We start from the raw sequence: 23,742 nt of genomic DNA on the forward strand, positions 1-23,742 counted from the left end.
TTCCATGGGCACTGGAGAAGAATGTGTATTCTGTTGCTTTGGAATGGAATGTTCTGAATATGTCTGTGAAGTCCATTTGTTCCTGTGTGTCATTTAAAGTCTTTATTTCCTTGTTGATCTTTTGTTCAGATGATCTGTCCATTTCAGTCAGGGGGGTGTTAAAGTCCTCCACTATTATTATATTGTTGTCGATGTGTTTCTTTGCTTTTGTTATTAATTGCCTTATATAATTGGCTGCTCCCATGTTAGGGGCATAGATATTTACAATTGTTAGATCTTCTTGTTGGATAGACCCTTTAAGTAGGATATAGTGTCCTTCCGATATGAGGAATTCTTAATCTCAGGAAACAAACTGAGGTCTACTAGGGTGGTGGGGGTGGGAGGGATTGGGTAGCTGGGCAGTGGACATTGGGGAGGGTGTGGGCTATGGGGAGCACTGTGAATTGTGTCAGACTGTTGAATCACAGACCTGTACCTCTGAAACAAATAATACATTATATATTTAAAAAACAAGAAGATAGTAGGAAGGGAAAAATGAAGGGGGGAAATTGGAGGGGGAGATGAACCGTCAGAGATTATGGACTCTGAGAAACAAACTGAGGTTTCTAGAGGGGACGGGGGTGGGGGGTTGGGTTAGCCTAGTGTGAGTATTAAAGAGGTCACATTCTGCCTGGAGCACTGAGTGTTATACACAAACAATGAATCATGGAACACTACCTCAAAAACTAATGATGTAATGTATGGTGATTAACATAACATAATAAAATTTAAAAGAAAATTTGCATTAGCAAATATGGCTCCCATTATATTTTCATGGGTGAATGCTGGCACACTTTTTATGGAAAGTTCCACATACTAAGTAGTTTCTGTCTTCTGTGATAGCTACTCAACCCTGTGGCTCTAATGCAGGCTCCAAGGGTGTATGAGTTTTCTGTTGCTGCTGTAACAAATTACCCTAAACATTGCGGCTTACAAACACAAAAGTCTTGTCTTATACTGTGTAGCTTAGAACCAGTATGGTCCTCGCTGGGCTAAAAATCCAGGTGTCTGCCGGGCTGGGGTCCCTTCTGGAGGCTCTAGGGGAGAATTTGTTTCATTGCCTTTTCCAGCTTCTAGAGGCCGTGCACAGTCCTTGGCCTGTAGTGCCTTCCTCCTTCTTCAGAGCCAGCCCATCTCAGGTCTTTTCCTTTCTTCCCTAGTCACCTCTCTCTCTGACCTCTGTGTCCCCACCCCTTTCCACTTCTGAGGATGCTTGTGATTACCCTGGGGCCAGGGGATAATTAAGGATAATTTTCTCATCTCAAGGTCCACAGTCTTAATTTCATCCGCAGGGTCTCTTTCGTCACGGAAGTTGATCTATTCACAGATTCTGGGGCTTAGGATGTGGACCTCTTTGGAGGACCATTATTCCACCTCAAACATGGGCCCAGACAACACATACATGAAGGGGTGTGGCTGTATTCCAAAAATCTATTTACAAAAACAGAGTGCTAGCCTGCAGACGATAGCTTGCTCACCCCGGCCCTCCATGATGAATGATTCTGCACCCAATTTCCAATGCATGGGTTTTTTTTTCCCCACACCACCAAGCAATTCTGGGACACCAGCTGGGTGTCCTACAATTCAACTCAGTTCTGCAACCATCTACCCAGAAACAGCATCTGAGCCCACTTCAGATGCCAGTCCCAAATCCAGATTCTTCCTGGTGCTTCTGACAACCTGTCTGTAAATCAGAGGTTCCCATGACCCCCTCCTTGGGTTCGATTAATTTGCTAGAGTGGCTCACAGAACTCAGGAAACTAATTTACTCACCGGATTACTGGTTTATTACAAAGGATATTAAAGAGTACAAATCAACAGCCGGATGAAGAGATATGTAAGGCCAGGTCTTGAACAAAGGAGCTTTCGTCCTTGTGGAGTTTGGTGTCTGGCCTGGTGGCACGTGGAAGTGTTCTGGTTCACCAACCCAAGACCCCCTTTTTAATGGGTTTTTTATGGGGTCTTTATTACATAGGCCTGTTTGACTCCATCATTGGCCACCGGTGATTGATTCAACCTCCACTGTCTTGCTCATCTCCAGAAATCGGGGTGGGACTGAAAGTTCTAATCCTTTATCCATGGTTGGTTTCCCTGGCAACCAGCCCCCATCTTCAGGGGCTTTCCAAAAGTCACCTCATTCTCTGAGGCAATCTCAGGAGCTGAGGACAAGAGATCAAATATTATAACAAAAGATGCTCTCGTTGCTCTTACTGCTCAAGAAATTGTGAGGGTTTTGGCACCTGTGAGCCAAGAACCCTGGACCAAGAACAAATACCTATTTCTTAACCACAACCATCATTTCTGTATGTTGGGTGGGGTGATATTTTTTGCTAGATGCTCGATGGAGAAGGTTCTGTGGTCCAATAAGGTTGAGACTCAGTAGATCAGATCCTTCTCTTCATAAAGGCTCTGAGAAGTTCTGTAGTAAATAAGCCTATTTAATTGGTTTAAAACCACATTTTTCAAGCAACATGAATTTTTTTCCCCTCATAATATCCATTAACATACTGCAGATCTCAGATTCCCGGGAACATTCTCTGGGAAACCCTGGCTCAGCCCAGCACAGGGCCTTGTAGAAAAGCTGCCTCCAGTCTCCTGATCTAAGGTCAAGACACCAGTCACGTCACTTGAGATTTGATTAGAGAAAGCATTTTGGCTTCATTAAAGTTCACTAAATGAGCCATCCAGTGTAATTTAGCTGAATAAAAATGGCTCAAATGGCTTTAAGCCCCACCCCCTTTTACAGCAATTTAATTGAGGGAAAAGCAAATATATCAATGATGTAGAAAAATATTTCTTGGTCTTCAAGAGGAACATTGGGTGGCAGGCCCTGCTTCCTTGTCACAGGCACTGTTTTTTAAGAGGTTGGCTTGTTGAGCCTCCTTGGTGGCTGCCAGCAGGCCTTGGGGATGAGATTGCATGGTGCTTCCTTCCTTCCCATCCGTTCATCCCAAGGAGGTTGGTGGCAGCCACCTTCACGGTTCCTCAGGGTGGGCTGCAGTCACCTCTGGTGTGGGGCCGACTATGTACAAAGTTACAAGGTCAAGGTTAATGAAGAAGACATGCCCTGGGTCCTGGAGAAGTGGGCAGTAGACTGACAGCCTCCTCCTCCTCTGGTATCAGTTGGTTCCTTTTCAGCAAACTCTGTGTGGGGTTGGTGTTGCCTGGGGTGGGGGTGGGGGTTCTCCTTTCTTGACCTTTCCTCCAGATTCTTCAGCAATTTCAAAAGAGTCCTGGTACGGGGTGGCAGGGGAGGGAGTTGGCTGTCTCCAAGAAGTCCGAGGAGATGTTTCTTTTATGGGGAAAATGAAAGGAGGACAGACAGATTGCCAAGGGGACGTCAGATGTCATGGAAGGAAGAATTGTACCTTTCTTTGTTTTTTAAGATTTTATTTATTTATTTGAAAGAGAATGAGTGGGGGGAGGGGCAGCAGGGAGCCAGACAACTTGGGGCTCGATCCCAGGACCGAGGTCATGAGATCATGACCTGAGCCGAAGGCTGACACTTAACCTACTGAACCACCCAGGTGCCCTAAGAATTGCCCCTTTCAAAATGCTGCCTTCTTGGTTGAAGAAAATAAGATTTAGATCACGATGGATGCAGCCAGCAAGCACAGCTCCTGGGAGCCTACAAGATGAGGAGGGACTTGACCTCTGTTCTTTAGCGGTGCTTGGTACTCTGAGCCTGTACCATGTTCAGAACAGGGCCTTCTGCAAGCAGTGGAACGGAGCCTCTAGGAGAAGCCACCTTCGTCTTTGGGCTGCAGCTGAACACGCTCCTGATTCTCAGTGTTCTTTTTTTTCCTTTTTCTTTTCTTACTCCAAAGGGTTTATTGAGACAAGTTTCACATCCAAGTCCAGGACAGAGGGGATGGGGCTTATAAAAAGGAACCTGGAAGGGGGCCCGAGGGCTCAGGGTGGAACCCAAAAAAGAGTGTGAAATAAATAGAGGAAGAGGGTGGAGGGCCCAGGAGAGGAGACACAGACTGTCACACGGTGGTGATGATGTTGGGGGGGGGGGCTCCATTAACATCCCATGTATTTATACAGGGGAGTTGTGGGGGACCCAGGGCCCCCAGGTCTGGGAAGATGGAAAAGAGGGGTCGGGGGTTCAAAGAGGGAACCTGGCACCTCCTGGCAATCGCTTACACACTCCAGTCCTGAAACATAACCTGCCCACTGGGCCTGCCTCTGCCAATAGAAGAGGAGGCACTTCCAGACGTCAGCCATGCTATACATCCAGGCACTCTACAAAGTCTCCCAGCTTCAGGACCATTTGTGAATGGGGCTTAGCGTCCCCTCCTCAAGTTTCAGACCCCAGGGATATGGTGCCTTTGGGGCAACAGAGGAATTCATCTGGTTGCCTTTTCTTGGCAACAGGGTCCATCTTGAGTGACCCTCTGGTTGGACAGTAGGGTTCCCAGGGTGGAGGGTGACATCCTCCCCGATCATGGGTTCTATCCTGCTGCAGTTGGTTGTCCCCTTTAGGAAGGTCATGGGACTGCTTCCCATGCTGAGATGTTTAGCCTGGGAGGACCCGTGTTCACCAAGGCGTTAACGGCAGGAAGGGCCATCCCAGCCCTATCCTTCCTGTGGGCCTGGTTTTGGCCATCTGCACGTCTGGCTCCCTGTTCCCAGAGCACCCAGTAGCTGCATCATCATTGTTCATTACTCTGGGCCCCAGAGTCTGGGCTGCGAGAGAGCCAGCAATGCGGGACAGAATTAATGGGTTTGTTTGGTAGTCTCGGATGAAGGCTACAGGAGCAATGTCACAGAGCTTGATTTTGGGAAAGTGTTTGATGCCTCATCTCGTAAAATCTTGCTCGCCAAATTAATTCCAGGGGTCAGGTGGCTGGGAAACTGGCCATTGACCCAAGCAAAAGTCAGAGATGGGGGATAATGGATCTGTCAGGGAGGAAGCTTCCGGAAGACACTGCTGTGGGGCCCAGAGGCAGGATGGTTCTTAACTCAACCCTTGAGTCTCATGAGCGGGATAACCAGCCCATCAATTACAGGTGGCAGGTGAATACAGATGAGGCACTAGCTGGGGAGAAAATTAGGGGCAGTGAGTTCTGAGCGGGCCGTGAGTCAGTCAAAGCCCCACGCCTTAGCGTCCCCATTCTCCTGCACCGTGAGTATTTATAAATGCCCGTAAGGGCAGGGTGGCCAGAGGCGTGCCCTGCTTGTCTTGTGCTGGCTGTGTTTGCCTTACTTGTCTTCTGTGTGTATATTTGTCTCTGGGGCTGGAGGCTGTACGCACTGCGTCCCTCCAGGGACTTGTGTGGCGCGGTGCCGTGGGCTCTGGCAACATACGCCGAGACGCGTGTGCGCGTACCTGGGAGTTTACACGTCTGTGTGTTGGTTGCGAACGTTCCTGGGGGTGTGGCTTGTTGCTTGTTGACGGAGTCTTTGCGTTAAGGCCACTCAGACCCGTCCAGCTCGACGGCGGAGATGATAGTAACACCCGCTCCGTGCGGTTGCCGTATATATTAAACGAGGTCACGAATATAAAAGTGCTGAACACAGTAGCTGGTGCTCAGTAATCAGCCCTTGGTGAGTGGCGGCTGTTGGCTGTGCAGGGAGGCAGGGAGGTGTGAGCACGGGTGAGTAGCCCATCTGCAGGAGGAGTAAGGGCAGGCTTTCCCTCCAATGGAAGAATATGGTCTGTGTGCCTGGAAGGTGGCTGGGGAGGAGAGGAGTTTGTCGTCCTGGACACAGCCCGTGAGTCCTGCAGCTGCCGCTCCATCTGCCCGAAGAGCTGGAGGAATCCAGGGGCCCTTTCTCTGTCGGGTGGGGCTTGGTGGGCGTGGCAGGAAGGAGCCGCAGCCCAGACACCCCCAGGAGAACAAGGCCCACCTCCCGCTTACTGAATGTCCCACGCCCCCTCCCCCCCTCCAACTTGTAATGAGGAGATAATGCTATTTCTTATTATTTGCCCAGAATGCCTGTTATTTTCTTTCTTCTAGAATCTAATTTTCTCATGACATTTCTGCCTAATGTAGCAAAACATGACCTTTGTGAAAGGACATTGCTGGCAGCCTGATCCCGGCCTCGGGCTCCCCAGGAACCCCCTGGCACCCACTGCCAGGCTGGTCTTCCCTCGGAGATGGACAGGGTCCCTCTTTGACCAGCATTACTTCTGTTTCCCTGCTTCTCACTGGGGGGGGAGGGGAAGAGGGAGAGGGGGCTGCTTCTGAGGGCTCCGCGAATCGGGAGTTCCTGGCTGCTGACTCTCATGGGGTGCTGCTCAGTTTTAGAACTGGGGGTTCTGTTCAAGGAGGTGCTGGAGTGAGGAGGAGACCTCATGGCAGGCGGGCCTATGTGACCTTGCCTGCCATTGCTACAGTTGTGCATAGACAGTGAGCCGGGAGAACAGAACAGAAGTCTTCTACCGGCATGAAGACTTTACCTTTGCTCACATTTGCTGAAACCTCACAGAGGCTCAGGGTAATGGGGACTCAAGTGTGGTACCGAGACCCAGTGTCCCTGTCCCCGAGGTTTGAGCTCCAGGTGCGAACCCTAGTGTAAAGCCAGCCACTCGCTGGGCATGTGCACCTGATCCCCGCTCCACCCTCCTGAGCAGGAGGTGGGTCAGGGGAGCTGCGCCCCAGTGGTGTCCTTAAGTGGCCACCATACAGGCCTTCCTTTATCACACCTTGCCTTCTGATCAGTGGGGCATGGAGGAAGTTTGCAGGCACAAGACAGACTGGGGGTAGGGATTTTGGGAAGCTGAGCATGTGGACAGGTTAAGGTTTAAGAGCTTTTGGTGATTCTCATGCATTACAGCTCTTCCTTCTGCGGGCAGGAAGCGGGGTACGGGGGTGTCTACCCTAGACAGCGCTGTGCAGGCTGGAGGACTCTGTACGGAGAGTGCTGGACACAGGGGGAGTGGAACAGGAAGCCTGGGGACCTCTGCCTGTGGTCCCCTTCCTTTGTCCACCAGTCCGCTGCACCCGCAGAAAGGGGGCTGCCTTTCTAACCTAGTCACCAGCTGTCACCAAGGGTGCGGCTGCCTCAGATGCGAAGGGGAAGCCCTGTCCTTTAGGTTGTCCTTGTGTGTGCCATCTGTCCCCGTGAAAGCTGTACGTGTCGTCTGTGATCCCACCAGCCTGGATGTCCCCCATGACCGCCAGACCCAAGTATCCAGCAGGCTAGTTGATTTCTCTCTCTGGATATCTCAAACAGCATTGCAAGGGGAGGCTCCTGATCTGAACCCCAGATAGGACCCTTTTACAGCCTTCCTGGTCTCATTAAATGATCTGGCTGCTTGCCTGGTTGCTGGCATCTTCCTCCCTCCTCTCCCAGACTCAATCCAATAGGAGGTTCTGGTGGCACTCTCCCCACCGCCCCCCCTTCCTCTTGAATCCACCTGCTTCATTATCTCTAATCCCCTTCCTCAGTACTGCAGCAGCCTCCTAATTGGTCTGCCAGCTTCCAGTCTTGGTCTCTCACTTTAAGAAATGGTGATTAGATTATGTCACTTCCCTACTTAAAGCCATCCAGTGCCTTCTCATTGCTCCTTAAAATAAAATCCAAGGTTCTCACCATGGCCAGCAAGGTGGTTGTGGCTGTCCCTTCTCCTCCTTACCCCGGACCACTCTCCCCTACCTCCTTGCCCACCGGCCCTCTCTCTGCCTTGCACCCACTGCCCAGAACACCCCAACGCTGGCACTGGCTCATTCTCGCTCTGGCCTCAGCTCGATGCTGCCCTCTTGGAGGGCACCTCTCTAAGCACCTGCATAAAGGAGCTGTCTCCCTCTCCTACATCGGTGATGACATCACTTTGTACCCTTCCTTCTGTTCATGGCAAACTGCAGTTCTCTTGCTTATTCATTTGTAACTTGAATGTAGGTTTCACAGGGACCTTCTCATTTGTCCACCCTTCATTCCCCCAAGTTGCCGGTACTTGATTCCTCCCCAAGAATCTGCTGTAGAAATCAGTTAAGTAGAGGTGCGCGCGCAAGCGTATGCGCGTGTGTATAAACAAGAGTCTGCGCTTGTGTTTATCACCCGCGTGTTTAATCGACACCAATACACACATGCTTGTGTGTGTGTGTGTGGATAGAGTTTGACCTGCATGGCATCCGTACCGCCATCCGATCTCATCAGTGCAGGAGTAGTGTTCCTGCAGGGGGTCACGTTGACTCCAGCCCTGTCTCACTGCTGCCTTGAAGGGCTGTTATCACATCAAAAGTTGTTTGTTGAGCCTGGCAACTTGATCACCATGGGCGTGTTTCTTCTAATACTTGAAAGACTAATGGCTACTCCTTTTCCCTGTACATCCTAATGAAAACAATTAAATAGCCATTAGGAGGAGAACAGAAGTGTGAACAAAAGGCTTATGTCTTGATCGTGGATGGACCTCTTTGCTGGGGGAGGGACTGGGTAGAAGAAATTGTAGGTGACCTGCAGGGTTTTTTCCCACTATTGTGAATGTTAAGAATGCTTGTTGGTAAAAGGGGACGTAGTTTCACTTATGCAAGATGAGTAAGTCCTAGAGATGTACAGTACGGCATAGTGGGTCATTAACGATACTGTATTGTATACCCAAAAATGTGTTAAGAGGTTATATCTTATATTAATGGTTATTCCAAAAATAAAGAGTGGGGGGAGGAAATTTTTTAAGTTGATGGTTAAGTTTATGGCATTGTTTATGGCGACAGTTTCATGGGTAAACACTTACCTTGAAATTCATCAAAATGTATACATTAAATATGCACAGTTTTTTTTAATGTCCTCGACACCTCAATAATAAAAATGAAGAAGAATGCTTGTTGGCTTATGTATCTTGAGAGCTCTGACCCCCTGTGGGAGGGTGGCCTCCAGAAGGTTCCCTGAACCTTTAATTGTGATGAGAGGATGTGGGAAAATGACCAACAATTCTTTTATTTTTGGTTAAACATTTGTAAAATCTCTCCCTTTCCTTTTCTTGAAATCCTTTCCCAACCTGATCTGGGGCCTTGACTCCTGGCAGATACATTGTTAGCAGGGTGGAGCAAGGGAGAAGAACAACAAAGCCAGGCTCCCGTGAAGTAACCAAGCTTCCTACCAAGAGCATTACTTATGCCAGATCTGTCCCTTAATTTCCTCTTTATTTGTCACTCTTGCAGAAACCTGTCGAGTAACCGGCTCACCACACTCTCATGGCAGCTTTTCCAGAGGCTGAGTCTTCGGGAATTGTAAGTTCGGTCTCGAAGGCCATCCAAGTAGTAGAGTGGTGGTAGAGGTTGGGTGGGGAGAAATGTGGGGTGGTGGAGCCACCTAAGGTTGGGCGTGCACTTGAAGGGGCTCCTTGGGTTGGGTGACGCAGAGTGTACCATGTTCAGTGAGAGCAAGGCACCCTCTTTGTTGCTCGATTTTCTGATGCTCTTTCTGGCACATTTCTGAAGAAGACCGGAATCTTATCTCTGAGCAGGACCTAGTTCTGTGATCTGTAGGTAACTAGTAATAATAGTATTTATGTTTATGATACTAAAGAGTACTTCAATTTATAATAAATAACATTCATAATATATGATTTTATAGAGATTATCAGGTGTGCTTTCATTTACATGACTTTAGATTTATCATCATGAAAAAAATAGATTTATCATCATGAGCATTATGGGAGAGAGGTGTTACTATATCTCCAATATAAAATGTATTTCTTCATTTTAAGGTAAGGGTTCTGAGCCCCCAAAAGGCACATGAGACACAGCCAGGATTGCATTGTTAGGGACTGGCCGACCTAGGACTTGAACCCAGGCCTCTGACTTCTGATTGCATGTCCTTTCCATCCTCATAATCTTTTGTCAGCCTATTTGGCTTGCCTTTGGGCATCCCGATGGTGGGGGCTGGGAGGCAAGTCCATATATTTATTCAGTCTACCTTGCGGACTGTTTGGCCTTGCTACCTTCCAAGGCTGATCGATGCACCCCTATCCCCTCCAGCCATTGTGTGCAAACCCTTGTTGGATGGATAAGTGAAAATTCCTGACCACTGCTGGAAACAATAAGTCGTGTTGATGTGTGAGTCATCAGGGTCATCTCTGTGCATGAAGGACAGCATGTTATATTGAGGGAACAAATCAAGGAATAAATTGGAAAGAAATTGAGGCATGGATGAAATTAGGGAGTCAGGGTTCCAGAGACACTGCTCATGTGTTCCCTTTTACTTAGTGACTCAGATCCAAATTCACTGAATGCAGATTGCTTTACTATCTTTACCAAGAGGCAGTAGCCTTGGATCTCTGCCCATGCTGTTGGCCTTTCAACTTGTCTCCCCTCCACCTGGGAAGACCTGAGTTCATGGATGAGTCAAGATCTTAGTTTTTCCCACCCAGCTGGTCAGAGACGGGACTATTTACATCCAGTGACCCAATAGCGCATTACTCTGTGATGGCCTTATATACCCTACTTATTCTCATGGACCTGAGTGCCCCTGATTCTTTGAAAGGCCATTCTAGGGCTGGGAAGTACGGAGGTGATCTCAACAGTGTTGGAGAGTTTAGGACAGTACTGCTGTGGGTTGTCTTCCTTTCTTAGGATTTTACCCCTCCCTCTGGGCCACTTCTCTGGTGTGGCCACAGTAGATATAGTGACCACAGTTCTTTAGCCACATAGGGCTGAGATCCTTAGGTACATCGATTAAAAACTACCCGAGCTTGGAAAAAGGTAAATATATACTTATTTGTTTCTACAACACTGAAAACCTAGACGATGTCACAGACATCACAGACAGCTAAACGTCCGACCATTAGACTTGATGCATTGTATTCATTCCCATCTTTGTAGGTGGAAAAAACCTTAGCACTAAATGAACAGGACTGCTAAGATCGCTACTAACAACAATTTCTGAGATCTGACTCCATGCCAGGCACTGTGCCAAGCAATCTCTCAAATTATGTACGTTCTTTTATTTAATTCTTGTAATAATTTATCAAGTAGGAATTACTACTATCACTTCACATTCAGGGACACTGAGGTACTTAGCAAGGTTAAGTATCTTGTTTCGGGTTACCCATTAGCCAAGTGGCAGCATATGGACTCAAGGTCTTGACCACTCTGCTTAGCTGTCGCTCACCTTCTTAAAACCTATTTCCCCAATTCAAGGGTCGGGTCTACAATAATTCTCAAAAAGTGCATGATTCTTACATTGCCCTAGATCTGATCAGGGGCTCTGCCATAAAGGAGCTAACTGGGGGCTCTCTTTCTTGGGAGTCTCATGTCTGCTTCTCCCGGAATGCCTCCCCCTCCATCTGTAGGTGGCGAGGGACAGCGTCTCTCTGGGGGACCTCTGGGGTCTGCAGTTGGCTGAATTATTGAGAAAACGTTCAGTGCTCCTTCTAAAAAAATCACTGGACGTGAAATCAATGGTGTGCTGCCCTGGTGACCTGTTTCGTGAAGTTTCAGAAACAGTTGTTCTGTGGATATATATTTAAAGAAAATGTCAGATTTATCTCAGAGGATCATGGGATTCTGCATTCATCTTTGCCCAGGATCGATACACCGGTGAGCTAGATGTGACTTATGGAAGAATGAAGACGTTCCCTCCAGTGTGAGTCAGTGTGTGAGCGCTGCCATGTCCCAGAGTATTTTATTTCTCTCATATTGTTAAATAAGAAAAAAATTATATTGGAAAATAAAGAAGCCCCCCCCGCCTCTAAGGAGCACTTGCCCTGGTAGGGGTCTATTTTTTGAGGAAGAATTGAATGTTGAGAGTGGAAAATTTAGCCTTTGGCTGGAGGGGCCTCATGTTGGCTCTTCGCTGTGGCTATGATTAAAATCCAAACAATCCCAGTTCCTGGCAAATGGAAGAGGGGGGTAGTATTTTCTTGTCCGACTTCCTGATTAGTCCACATGGCGCCATCTGCCACGAGCCTTCTAGACTGCCAGGGTCTGCCCAATGGAGCCTGTGGGCTGGGGTGTGGGGATGGGTTGGGTATTTCCAGGAAGAAAGAATCTTGGCCCTGGAGGAGAGAGGCCAGGGGAAGATGGATTTCTGTGCTGTGAATGGCCAGAAGATCACAAAGCCAGAGTGTGAGGCTTTGAGCCACCTTCTGCAGGAATAGAAGGGGCAAGCTAGGGTCTTCAGTGATTTCTCAGCACATTTCATTCTGTCATTGAGGATCTCTGCCTACCCCAACCAGACCCTCCCCACTGGAGGATCCTTGATACAAGAACGGATGCTGTTGGGGTTCTCCATTGGAAGGGCTGAGTATCTATGACCTTCTCAATAGTAGAGATGGAGACAAAAGAGCCGTATATTGAGCACCTATTATGAACAAAGTCCTGTCTCATCTTTGGAGCAACCCACCACGGAAGGTATCATTATAGCCAGTTTTACGAATGAGGGATTGAGGCTTGGCCAAGTTAAACAACTGGTCCAAGATCACAGAGCTTATCAATGGTAATGGGAATTTGTATTATGATAATTAGCATTACCACCATCCAGGGCTGCTGTTTCCAAAGACCAGTGCTCTTTTCTTAAACAACTCAGCAAACTTCTCCCACCCCCCAGTACTTGCTGTCTCCTTCTGGAAACCACTCTCATGATGGTGGCTTCCCGAGGGGAATCACTGGGGAAAAAAAAAAAACCCAGACAATTAGCATCTCAGAGCCTTGGCCATGTGCCAGAGGCTTCCCTCACTCATTTCTCACTTCCCTTTGTCAGATGAAGGATAAGGTCTTGGCTGAACACCTGGCCCATTGCCCCTCACCAGTCCAGGCTGTGTTTCTCTTATTGAGAGAACTGGAAGCATCCTTCAGGACTCCCTTTGGAGTACTTAGCACTGTATCAGTGGCATGGGTCTGCAGAAACTTGAGTTGGCATTGCACGGTTGCTCTCAGAGGTTTCTGGTTATATCAAGATGTTTTTTTTTTTTTCCCCTTATGGAGAAAACTGGAACTGTCTGTCCAGAAATCAGAGCAGGAATCAAAGAGATTGTCTTAGAGATAAAGAATGAATTAGAAAGAAAAGAAGCTTGGGTTCTGAATCCCATGATGCAATTTAGGCAAAGGCAAGAGGCACCAGAGGATATAAACCCACAACGCAGAAACCTTCCAGAAATACTCTAAGGACCATTAGTGTATCTTAAACAGGCTTCTCTTTATACCCTGCACGCACAGAGCAGACATGATTAAAATAGATTGGAATATTTCATTTTCTTAAAGCAAAGTGATAATTACCTCTGGTATAATTTGCAGATTTAATCGACTTGGTAAAATATTAACTTGGTATCAGGGATGGGTTTGGGCTGATCCTGGCACTTTCTTTTCTCTCAGTCTTGGCTATGACCATTTTCCAAGGCTCTCAGAGAAGTCCCTGAACGATCATGTTAATAATAGTGTTACTATAATAATAATTTCTGGTCTCTTTATAGCCCCTTTCAATTCACAAAGTATGTTATCATGTATTATCACTAATCCTCATATTAACTTTGTTCAGGAAGAAGGTCGAGAGCAATTACCCCCATTTTACAGAAGTTAAAGCAGAACCTTGGGCATAATTAACAAAGATAAGTAACAAAGTTACTGGCCATATTAGTTTCCTAGGGTTGCCTTGACAAATCACGACAAATCTGGAGGCTTCAAACCATAGAAAGTGACTCTCTACTCTTCTGGAGGTCAGAAGGCCAAAACTAAGGTGTCACAGGGCTATTCTCCCTTCAAGAGGCTCTCGGGAAGAATCTTTGCTTATCCTTTCTGGCTTCTGGTGGCCCCTGGTGTCTTTGGCTTGGGTCGACCCCCACCTCTGCCTCTGTCTTCACATGGCCGTGTTCCCCATCTCTGTGTCTTTGGCTTCTCCCCTCCTCTCTCTTATAAGGACACCTGTCATTGGATCTAGGCCCCACCCGAAATCCAGAATGGTCTTGTCCCATGATCATCCCATGATCCTTCACTTGATCACATCCACAGAAGACTCTATTTCTAAGTAAAGTCACATGCGCAGGTCTTGGGGGTGAGGACTTGCCCAGATCTTTCGGGGGAGACACAATTCAGTGCACTCGCTTTGCCCAGCATGATCGCTGGCTCCACTCAAACCTTTTGTTTGTGTACTTCTTCTGCCATTGTGTTGTTTTCTCTGGGAGGCCAGCGGCGATCATCCCTTGGACCTCTGGACAGGCTTCCCTGGTTGACCGTAGATCTACACCCCTTCCCCATTTTCTGTGGCTGGCCCCAGGATTGCCGTGACAGCACCAGTGCTGTGGATGGGAGAAGGAAGCCAGAGGATGACCGGAGGGGCACCAGTGTTTTCTACATATACCGCCATGGCCTTGGCCCTGTGGTGAGGTGTCTGTGTGTGCCTGGATGGGGCTGAGTTAATCTGCGGGATGCCCCGAGGGCTCTGCGATTAGGCCCCAGGCCATGCTGGGGCAAGGGCTGGGTGTGGGTTAAGCTCAGCCCTGAAGCAGCTGCTGCTGTATTATTTATGGGGCCTCCTGCATTATTAATGGAGCAGGGAAGCCTTACTTCAGGCTCCTCGACACAGTGCCCGGAGCCCTGGCCGAAAGCCCCTCTTCGAGACACCTGACTTGCTGGAAGAACAGGTGGTATCATGTAGACTGAGGGCTGCCCTTCTCTGCTTCTGGCCCACCTTCCTGAACCCTCTCTCATCAGGATGTGAAGGCTACGGTAGGTCTGCTCAGTGGGATGCCCAGGGCACCCCTGTCTTCAGACTCAGTATGCTTTCTGTTGTGTGTGTGCGTCTTGCCATCTAGGAGGAAAGTCCCAAGGGAGAGGGGAAAAGCTAAGGTTTCTGTGCGGTTTTCTGGAGATTGTGGTTTGGAGGAAGGGCCAGGTCTCGTGGGGCATCCCTTCTATGGGACCAAGTCCTAGGGGAAAACGATGGAAGGAAACAAAAAGCCGTTAATGTGCTTGTGTCTGGCCATGTCATCCCACCTGATTCTCCCACCAGCCTCAGCACGCTTTGGCGCTGTCAGCCCCGTGGGGGGCCACCGAGAAGTCGGGGGACATAGCTGTGCAGGGTATTGGGCGAGGCAGGACTCAAAAAAGAACATGGTCTTGAAGCAGCCCAGCCCAGCCCCTCACTTGCTAATCTGTTCCACTGAGGTGGATAATTTGTATTTTTACAACTACTTCATAATGAATGACCACATCTTGTCAAGTGAGCGTGTGGGAAAACCCAGGCTGACCTGGTTCACTTTGCATATATGCAAGCATCTGGACCCTCAGTATCTTTCCAGTAGGGCTGCCCGGCCTCCCCTCGCCGCCCTGTGATGTGAACGCAAGCACAGACCCACGTCCTCAGGCCTTCCTGCCCTCCACACGCTGGGCAGCCTAGTTTGACCTTCTGCTTTTCCTGAGGGAGCCATCAGCTGCCTCCCCCGCTTACTCCGACGGGAGGGTTCAATGGGGTGGTACGCGGAGGGCATTCCGCATGGTGTTGGGTACGTGGTAGGTGCGACGCAAATGTCATTCCATTTTTGTTTCTTAGCTCTCCCTTTCTCCTGCCTGCTTGTTTTCTCTCCTCTCTGTCCATTGTCTCAGCCACGGTGCCACCTTGCCTTCCTGCCTGGGGCAGACGCCTCCAAGACTTCTGGGCCTCACGCTTCACCTTCCTCCTCTAGGACCTCATCCTGATTCCTCATACACTGAGCCTCTTCCTTTCCATTGGTTCCTTCTCTTCTGTTTTCAGCTAAAGACACATCTCTCCTCCATTGATTTCCTGTCTCCTGGAGCTTAAAACCTCGGTGTCATCCTCCAGTCTTCCCTTCCGCCTCCAACAAAGCCCCAAATACTTCCTTCTCTTCTTTACCATGTTGTTCAATCTTTCCTTCCCTCTCCCCTGCTTTTACCAGTCTCCTCTGGACCTTTATTAACGCGGCAGCAGTTCTCAAGTGGGGATCCAGGGTTCCGTGGGGTCCCCAAGACCCTACTGGGGAGACCACGAGGTAGAATCTGAGGCATTACTTGGCCTTTTCACTCCCATTCCCCCGAAGGTGTGTAGTGGAGTTTTCCAGAGGCCGCTTGACTTGTGATAACGCCGTCACTCTGGTGACGAACGGGACTTTGTGCTGATGTGGTGTTGTGTTTTAAAATTTTCTATTTGAATTCCAAAATGGTAAAGAGAGATAGGTGTAATCTACATACACAAATGCTCTTTGAGGCCCCCAGTAATTTTTAAGAGTAAAAAAGAGTTCTGAGACAAGAAAGCCCGACATCAGTGACCTTGAGCCTGCCGGCCTCCACTACCCGTGCGTGAATGAGGGAAGATGCCCCGTCTGGGTGCATGTAGACCCGTGGCAGGCACCCGGTCTGGTCAAGGCGTGCGAGTCAAGGATTTCATCCCCCATTCATCCCTTTGCCTGGGTGCTTTGAGAAATGCACACACTTCATGCACCATACTGTTGGATTACTCTTCTTACAGACCTGTTTCGCTCACACCATTGTGAGCTCCAGGGGCCTCACTGGCTCCCACTGCCCCCTGCACAAATTCCAAGCTTGTTGATGTTTGATGTGGCCGTGAACGTCCTGCACCATCTGGCTTCTGCTCTCCCTTCCAGCTGTATTTCCCAGCGCTCCTCGACATGAACTCTGCCCCAGCACAGCTTTTCTTTCCTGTTTTCCTATCTCAGCCTCCAGCGTCGCAGTGAACTCTTCCCCTGGTCTCTGCCCAGGAGACGCAGAGCTGGGGGTCGTGCTGAGTCTTCTGTGTCTCTCCTCACACCCAGCAATGCCTTGCATGGGATAGACAGGGTGGAGAACGTGTGGGGTCTGGAGTCTAGCAGGCTGAGGCTTGCAGTCCTGCTTTGTTGCACCCCCAGCCCAGGGACTTTGAGCACGTGACTTAACCCCTCCGAACGCACAAGGAGGGTCCCTCCTCTGGACAGGGACGGTGCTGGCTGTCTCCTAGGGTGGCTGTGGGAAGCAGATGCTCCGTGAAAGCTAGGTCTCTTCTCCTTTTCTGAAAGAGTGCAGGGAAAAGCCAGCATACTTTTAGACCGAGGGGGTATCATGCAAAGGTGTTGGCACCTTCTACCTGTGGTGTCCCACTGGCTGGGACACACTGATTCTTCCTCCAGGGCCTCACTTTTTCCTGAAAGCTGATCAGTTCTGATGTATGCCTAACTACTTTGGAATTCCATCCCTTGTCCAGAATATCCTGGGTCTTAGTGCCCCTCCCGCTGGGCACCAACAGATTTGTCTCTTTTCTGGTCTGGCAAGAGAATCACGTTCCTCCTACTGATCCAGGAATTTAGATTTATTGGGTGCCCTTTACTTGAAGAGTCTTATATCAATGAATGCCATTCATTGTCCCCCTAATGGGATAAGCCCATTTAGAAGGGCAGGGACTTGCTCTCAGTCACAAGGAAAGTCAGTGGAGAAGGAAGGCCTTGAACTTGATGCTTTCTCTGTCAGATGCTCTTCTTCACCAAATTGAGTGCTCCTAGAGAACAGAGACTCATTCACCTCTGTATCAACAGCACTCAGCTCATAGCCAGACATGGAACAGGTGCTTAGTAAGGATTTTGTTGAATTTATGAAGAATAAACTGGTCCAAGGATGGGCTTTGAGCAGATCTTGGAAATCGCTAAGCACCTACTCTGCAGGGAGAGTAACTCTTTCCTTCCTCCTGCCCTCCCTCCATTCCCTACTTTTATTCATTCAACAGGTATTTATGTTCAGGCTTAGTTATAGATAATGGCGATATAGCCGTGAACCAAACAGGCAATTTCTCTGAGCTCAATGGAGCTTAATTTTTATTTGAGGAGACAGATAATAAACAAGCAAATAAATTTTTAAAGTGATGCTGGGCAGTGACAAATACTCGAGGGAAGAAAATAGTAAGGCGGGGACTGAGCAGCACTAAAGTAGGGGTTGCTGGTAGCTTACTTAGAGCAGTGGTTGGAGATGGCCATATGATTCTTTAAGAAAATGAGATAGCCAATCTAGCAGGTATATTACGGGTAAGAACTGTGCAGGCAGAAGGGACAACAAGTGCAAAGGCCCTGGGGCAGGAGCAGGCTGGTCATGCTAGTGAACTTGACAGACAGCAAGGTCAGTGTGGCTGAAGCAGAGGAAGGGGGAGTGAGGTAGGAGATGAGGTCAGAGAGGTGATGGAGAGCAGTGCAGAGTCTGTAGGTCTTTGACCTTGACGTTCAGTGAGGTGGGAAGCCACTGGAGGGTTTTGAGAAGAGGAGCATCTTAAGCTGACGTATTTAAGAGGGTCTCATTAAATTAAATGGAGTGGATTTCTTTCTTTTTTTTTTTTAATGAGTGTATGAGTGTAAAAACTAAATGAATTCCTGGACTTAGAAGTATTTTTTCATTTATTTCGAGACCTTGCTAAACCCCTTCTCTCCCTAATCCCTGATGAGCAGGTGGGGCTGTCCCTCCCAGCCATGGGAGGGAGCTGGGCCGTATTTGGTTCAGGAGGTCCCTCCCCCCATCTCCTTGCCCACAGGAGATTGGAGCAGAACTTCTTCAACTGCAGCTGTGACATCCGCTGGATGCAACTGTGGCAGGAGCAGGGGGAAGCCAAGCTCAACAGCCAGCACCTCTACTGTATCAATGCCGACGGCTCCCAACTGCCCCTGTTCCGCATGAATATCAGCCAGTGTGGTGAGTGAGCTGTCTGACCCCAGCAGGCTCCAGGGAGAGATCCCTCAGCTCCTGTGCAGGAGCCTGGGAAGCCAGGGCCTTCTGGTCCCCACCCCTGCACACACCCCCGGCCTTGAACTCTGCACTGGGTGCAGATCTGGCTTACTGTTGACCTCCTCGGTCATTCTTGCTCCTCCGTGAGCCTGGAATGAAGACAGGGATTAAGTGGGCCCCTTCTCAATGGACCGGAGTCCTTTCTCTCTGTGAGTTACTTGTCAACCAGATCCGAAGGAGTCTATCTCAAAGCGCGGGCTCTGGACCTTCTGTATCAGGAGCATCTAAGGTACTTGTAGAAAAGCAGATTCCTGGGCCCAATGGACTTAATGAGATCCCAGAATGTCTCAGAATGGGCCTCAGAAATCTGAATTTCTAGCAAACTCCTCACGGGAGTCTGAAGCAGACCAGAGTTTGAGAGCCAGTGCCCAAAGTGGAAGATGCCATTTGACCTCGTTGCTGGAACTACATTCTTTGAGCACCTGCCCCACCCGCACCCACTGCCTGCCTTGTGGGAGAGCCCAGCTGGGCTGAAATTCTGAGCTCTGACCTCGGCGGGGAGGTGCTGGGAAGGTTCTGGGACTTGGGGGCCTTCAAGAGCTTGATCAAGCAGGTTGTGTTGAGAAGTGGTTCAAAGGGACAAAGTTTTGGTCTTAAGTGTTGGCTTATCTTTTCACTCATTCTGTCCTTCCTCCCAGACCTTCCTGAGATCAGTGTGAGCCACGTGAACCTGACCGTTCGAGAGGGTGACAACGCTGTCATCACGTGCAACGGCTCTGGATCACCTTTGCCCGATGTAGACTGGATAGTCACTGGACTGCAGTCCATCAACACCCACCAGGTAGGGGCCCTAGGCTCCGGCCCCATCGGGAGGTTGGGGAGCCTTGACCTCTTAGTCTAAATGAGCTGAATCATAACTCGGAAGCAAGAGATGTGAGGAGAAGGAAGAAGAGGGCAAGTCTGAGCATAATTGGTTCTCATCCAGCTGCAATCTTTTCTAGCCAACCTGAGCTTCAGCATGCTAATAAACTTCTCTGGACCTTAGCTTTCTCATCTGTAAAATGGGTATAACGCTACCATTCACCCCATCAGGTAAAGGTGAGGATTTCCTGAGCTCTTGACTGTGGAGAGCCTGGTGCCTGGTCCGTGTGCATGACAGGAGGAAAGGCCTCCTTCGCTTCCTGCACAGCTTTCTTCTTGGTCCCGGAAGGTGTCTGGGAGGTGGGTGAGGAGCCACCTTCTAGAAACTCATTGTTGGTTGTTTTTGTTTTTTTTTAATTGGGGTTTTAGACAAATCTGAACTGGACCAACGTACATGCCATCAACCTGACCCTGGTCAACGTGACAAGCGAGGACAACGGCTTCACCCTGACGTGCATTGCGGAGAACGTGGTGGGCATGAGCAATGCCAGTGTGGCCCTCACCGTGCACTGTGAGTAGCTGCCATCGTGGAGGGGGGCCAGGTAGTGAGGGGGACGGTCGTGTGGGGCCGGTGGGAGCAGGGGCACTAAGAGGGCAGGACCGAGCAAGCCAGTCGTTGGCTGGTAACCCCGGAAAGGGTGTCCCTGTCCCTCAGAAGATGGGGTGCCTCCAACTCATCTCTGTCTTCGGGATACGCCCACGCTGGCCCCGGTCTGCTTTCCCTTTGCCTCCTAGCAGGTCATGGGATGGAGCCCTCCAGTTGTGGTGGATGGAGGAGCCTCTGATCCCCTCGGTCCTCTCCGAGCTGGATGGGGGAAGAACTGGGAGCCCCGTGCTAGTGTCGGGCGGGCTGCTCTGGGGCGCGAGAGGCTCTGCGTGCTGGGAGTCAGCCGGCTCGTGCCCCCCCCCCCCTCCCCCCCGCAGACCCTCCGCGCGTGGTGAGCCTGGAGGAGCCGGAGCTGCGCCTGGAGCACTGCATTGAGTTCGTAGTGCGTGGCAACCCGCCGCCCACGCTGCACTGGCTGCACAACGGACAGCCGCTGCGGGAGTCCAAGATCACCCACGTGGAGTACTACCAGGAGGGCGAGCTGTCCGAGGGCTGCCTGCTCTTCAACAAGCCCACCCACTACAACAACGGCAACTATACGCTCATTGCCAAAAACCCGCTGGGCACAGCCAACCAGACCATCAACGGCCACTTCCTCAAGGAGCCCTTCCCGGGTGAGGGTCCCGCAGCCTGACGGCGCCGACTCCTTCCAGGAGGGGGCGGGGTGGGCGCGGTAGCCGGCCAGAGAATGAGGCGGGCCTTGACCGCTCGTGCTGTTATCTCGGGCAAACCAAACCCAGCCCGCAGAGTCAGCTCCCGCCAACATTTTGCAAAAACCAGAGAAAGGCTCCGTTTTCCACGGCTGTCAGAGTGAAAACCAAGACCCTCTCAGAAACGCGCAGTTGTGCACACAGGGACGTGCCCTGTTCTGGTAGAGGAAGGGCCTGAGATCTGGAGGAGAGAGACAGAATCCTTTTTTAAAATTTTTTATTGTTATGTTAATCACCATACATTACATCATTAGTTTTTGATGTAGTGTTCCATGATTCATTGTTTGTGCATAACACCCAGTGCTCCACGCAGACTGTGCCCTCCTTAATACCCATCACCAGGCTAACCCATCCCCCCACCCTCCTACCCTCTAGAACCCTCAGTTTGTTTTTCAGAGTCCATCGTCTCTCATGGTTCGGAGAGACAGAATCTTGACCCAGTCCTTTAGTTGTTGCCAAACTCCGGGCACGACAGTTTGCTTTTGTCTGAGCCTCAATTTCGCTCATCTGTGAAATGGGCATGATGACACTTGCTCCTTTAAGACTCGGGACTTCCGGTCTACAAAGCATTCAGGCTTTGACACATAACGATGGTTCGATGACCTTCCCTTCCATTGCAGGGGTCTCTCTAGTTCAACCCCACATGTAACAGACGTGTGACCTGAACCTCCTTCTACTTGCTGGTTGGTAGCAGGGCTTGGCGAGGGGGTAGGCTTCCAGCTCTGAGCTTGCTCTTTTGTTCTGTGGTGTGCTTGTGGGGGAGTATTTGATGCCCTCAGCCTGCGGGGGCGCTAACGTCGAGTGGGCCAGGGGTAGTAACTGAAGGAATGAAAGAACTTTCTTTGTTTGACTCTTTGGGAGGTGACTATCTCTGTCTGGGCTATAGTATTTCCAATACCTTCCTAAGTTGCAGGAGAAGAAAACCCTCAAAGAGTTTACTGTACGCGGTTGTAGCTTCTCTTGGTGGGTTCAGCAGTTGATGGCAGGGCATTGTTGATGACCTTGGTGATTTCTGCTGGGAACAGGCTGGATGACCTTCAATCTCCAGGACTCAGGGGTTCTAGTGAGATAAATAAAGGGGAGTGAGAAGACCAATCTCACACACACACACACACACACACACACACACACACACACACACACAGAAAGAGGGGCAGCAACAGCACGGTGCCGCATCCACTTATGTGAAGGTGACTTCACAGCCCACACGTACTGGGTAGCAGCTCCAGGAGGCCTTATTTATCTCAGTGCAAGGAAATTCCAGCTAGAAGCTCCGAGAGGGAAAGCTACATGGGAAGCCAAATTCTTGCCACTGAGGTCCAGGGGAGAATGGTGCTGCGCCATCGCTCAGGAGAGGGTCCAGAAGGTGCTGGTGTTTAAGACCTTGGCGGTCCCATTTGGTCCAGCATTTCCAGCATCATCACCAGCATGCCCAGTAGAAGGCCTCAGGGCTTTTCCCACTGCGGGCCTCACCCATCTCTGCTCCGGGAGCTGGAAGAGTCCCTGCCAGTCTGTGGAAGGAGAAGATTTAGATGCAGAGATTCTTTGCACTGCTGGACCACACAGGCCTTGCCAGCGTGAAGGGCTAGAGAGGTCCCCTAAAGCAATGCTTATTTCCAAAGGGAAACTCCTGGGACCTGGAGAGAGTGGGGAGCCCTGGAATGCTCTGGAGGAAGGGTGACCCATTCTGGGCTCTTCCCCTCAGAGGCTGTCCTGAGAGCAGTTCTCTGTACCCTCCCAGCCATACAGACACCCTTTTTGTCCCCAAGAGAGATAGCAACTCCTTGCCACCTTATCAGCTCCCCTTAGGCCAGTCCTTCTTAAAGAGGGGGTCCCCGGACCAGCAGCATCACCATCACTGGGGCATGTGTTAGAACTCAGATTCTCCAGCCCCACCTGGACCTGCTGAGTCAGAAACCCTGTTTGAATAATCAGCTGCCATGCTGTTTGGTGAGCTCTGGCCCCAGGAGGTGGGAGGCAGGAGAGAGTCACCGGGGAGCTCCAAGGGAAACAACACACCCGAGGGCATCTTCCTCAGACCCAGGTGCCCCCCGCCCCGGGCCACCCTGTGAGAAGGTTTGCTTGTTTTATGAACCTAAAGGAATCAGTGGGTGATGAAGAGGCAGCGACAGGGAAATGATGGGCCAGTCGTGTCAAGTGACAAAACGTCTAAAGGTTCGGGAGAGTAAATCATCTGGAGGTTCGGACAGTAAACCTCATCCCTGCTGAGCTCTGGATACAAGGCTGTCTGTGGATTCCCGCTCTCCTCTTTGGCCCTGAGCATGTTGCGACACCGTATTTATCATAGTGACTCCTCTCTCGCTCCCAGGCGAGCAGAGCGTAGAGGTTAAGAATGAGGGTTCTGAAATCAGGCAGATTGAGGTGCAAATCCCATCTGTGATCCAACCAGACGGGTGGGTCTGGGGTTGGCGCGGGGTACGCGGCTGGCACGCAGTGAAGGACCATCTCTACTCTGCCTCTACTTTGCCGTCTGTGGAATGGGAGCGAGAACAAAACTCCCTCCCTAAGCTGCCATGAGGATTTAAGTGAAGTATTCTAAGGGCTTAGCTCTGTGTTGAGAGAGAGAGGAAAGGCGCACCAGCTGTCAGCTATTGCTAGGATTCTTGGGACAGAGGGATTCAATAAATGTAGGAGTTCTAGAAGCAGCATTCTGTGGTCAAGCTCGTCAGTTCTAACAGGCTCCGGGCAATGTCATCTGTAGGCCTGTGGAGCCAACCACACTGCCAGGGTTCAGAGTCTCTCTAAATCGCTCATCAGCTTTGTCATCTCAGGCAAATTACTCAGCCCTGTGCTTCTACCTCAAAGGCTGTGAAGATTGGTTCACACACAGTGGATTCATCCACCGAAA

At 50.0% G+C, this 23,742-nt stretch overlaps 1 protein-coding gene across 6 annotated transcripts in view; it reads left to right on the plus strand.

Moving 5' to 3' along the window:
• NTRK3 (neurotrophic receptor tyrosine kinase 3) overlaps positions 1 to 23,742 on the plus strand; it is a 401,430-nt gene that overhangs the window by 130,441 nt on the left and 247,247 nt on the right. For all 6 annotated transcript variants that reach the window (XR_012375172.1, XM_025893114.2, XM_025893115.2 and 3 more), the window contains 5 exons: positions 9,150 to 9,218; positions 18,445 to 18,602; positions 19,334 to 19,476; positions 19,926 to 20,067; positions 20,481 to 20,777. Coding sequence is in view for 5 of the 6 variants with exons in the window: in XM_025893114.2 (XP_025748899.1) it covers positions 9,150 to 9,218; positions 18,445 to 18,602; positions 19,334 to 19,476; positions 19,926 to 20,067; positions 20,481 to 20,777 (809 nt within the window). In the remaining variant the exon portion in view is untranslated. The remainder of the gene's footprint in view (positions 1 to 9,149; positions 9,219 to 18,444; positions 18,603 to 19,333; positions 19,477 to 19,925; positions 20,068 to 20,480; positions 20,778 to 23,742) is intronic.

This window comes from Callorhinus ursinus, unplaced genomic scaffold (genome assembly GCF_003265705.2).
Source record: "Callorhinus ursinus isolate GAN/ISIS: 27379988/994484 unplaced genomic scaffold, GSC_fseal_2.0 scaffold45, whole genome shotgun sequence".
NCBI classification, from domain to species: Eukaryota; Metazoa; Chordata; class Mammalia; order Carnivora; family Otariidae; genus Callorhinus; species Callorhinus ursinus.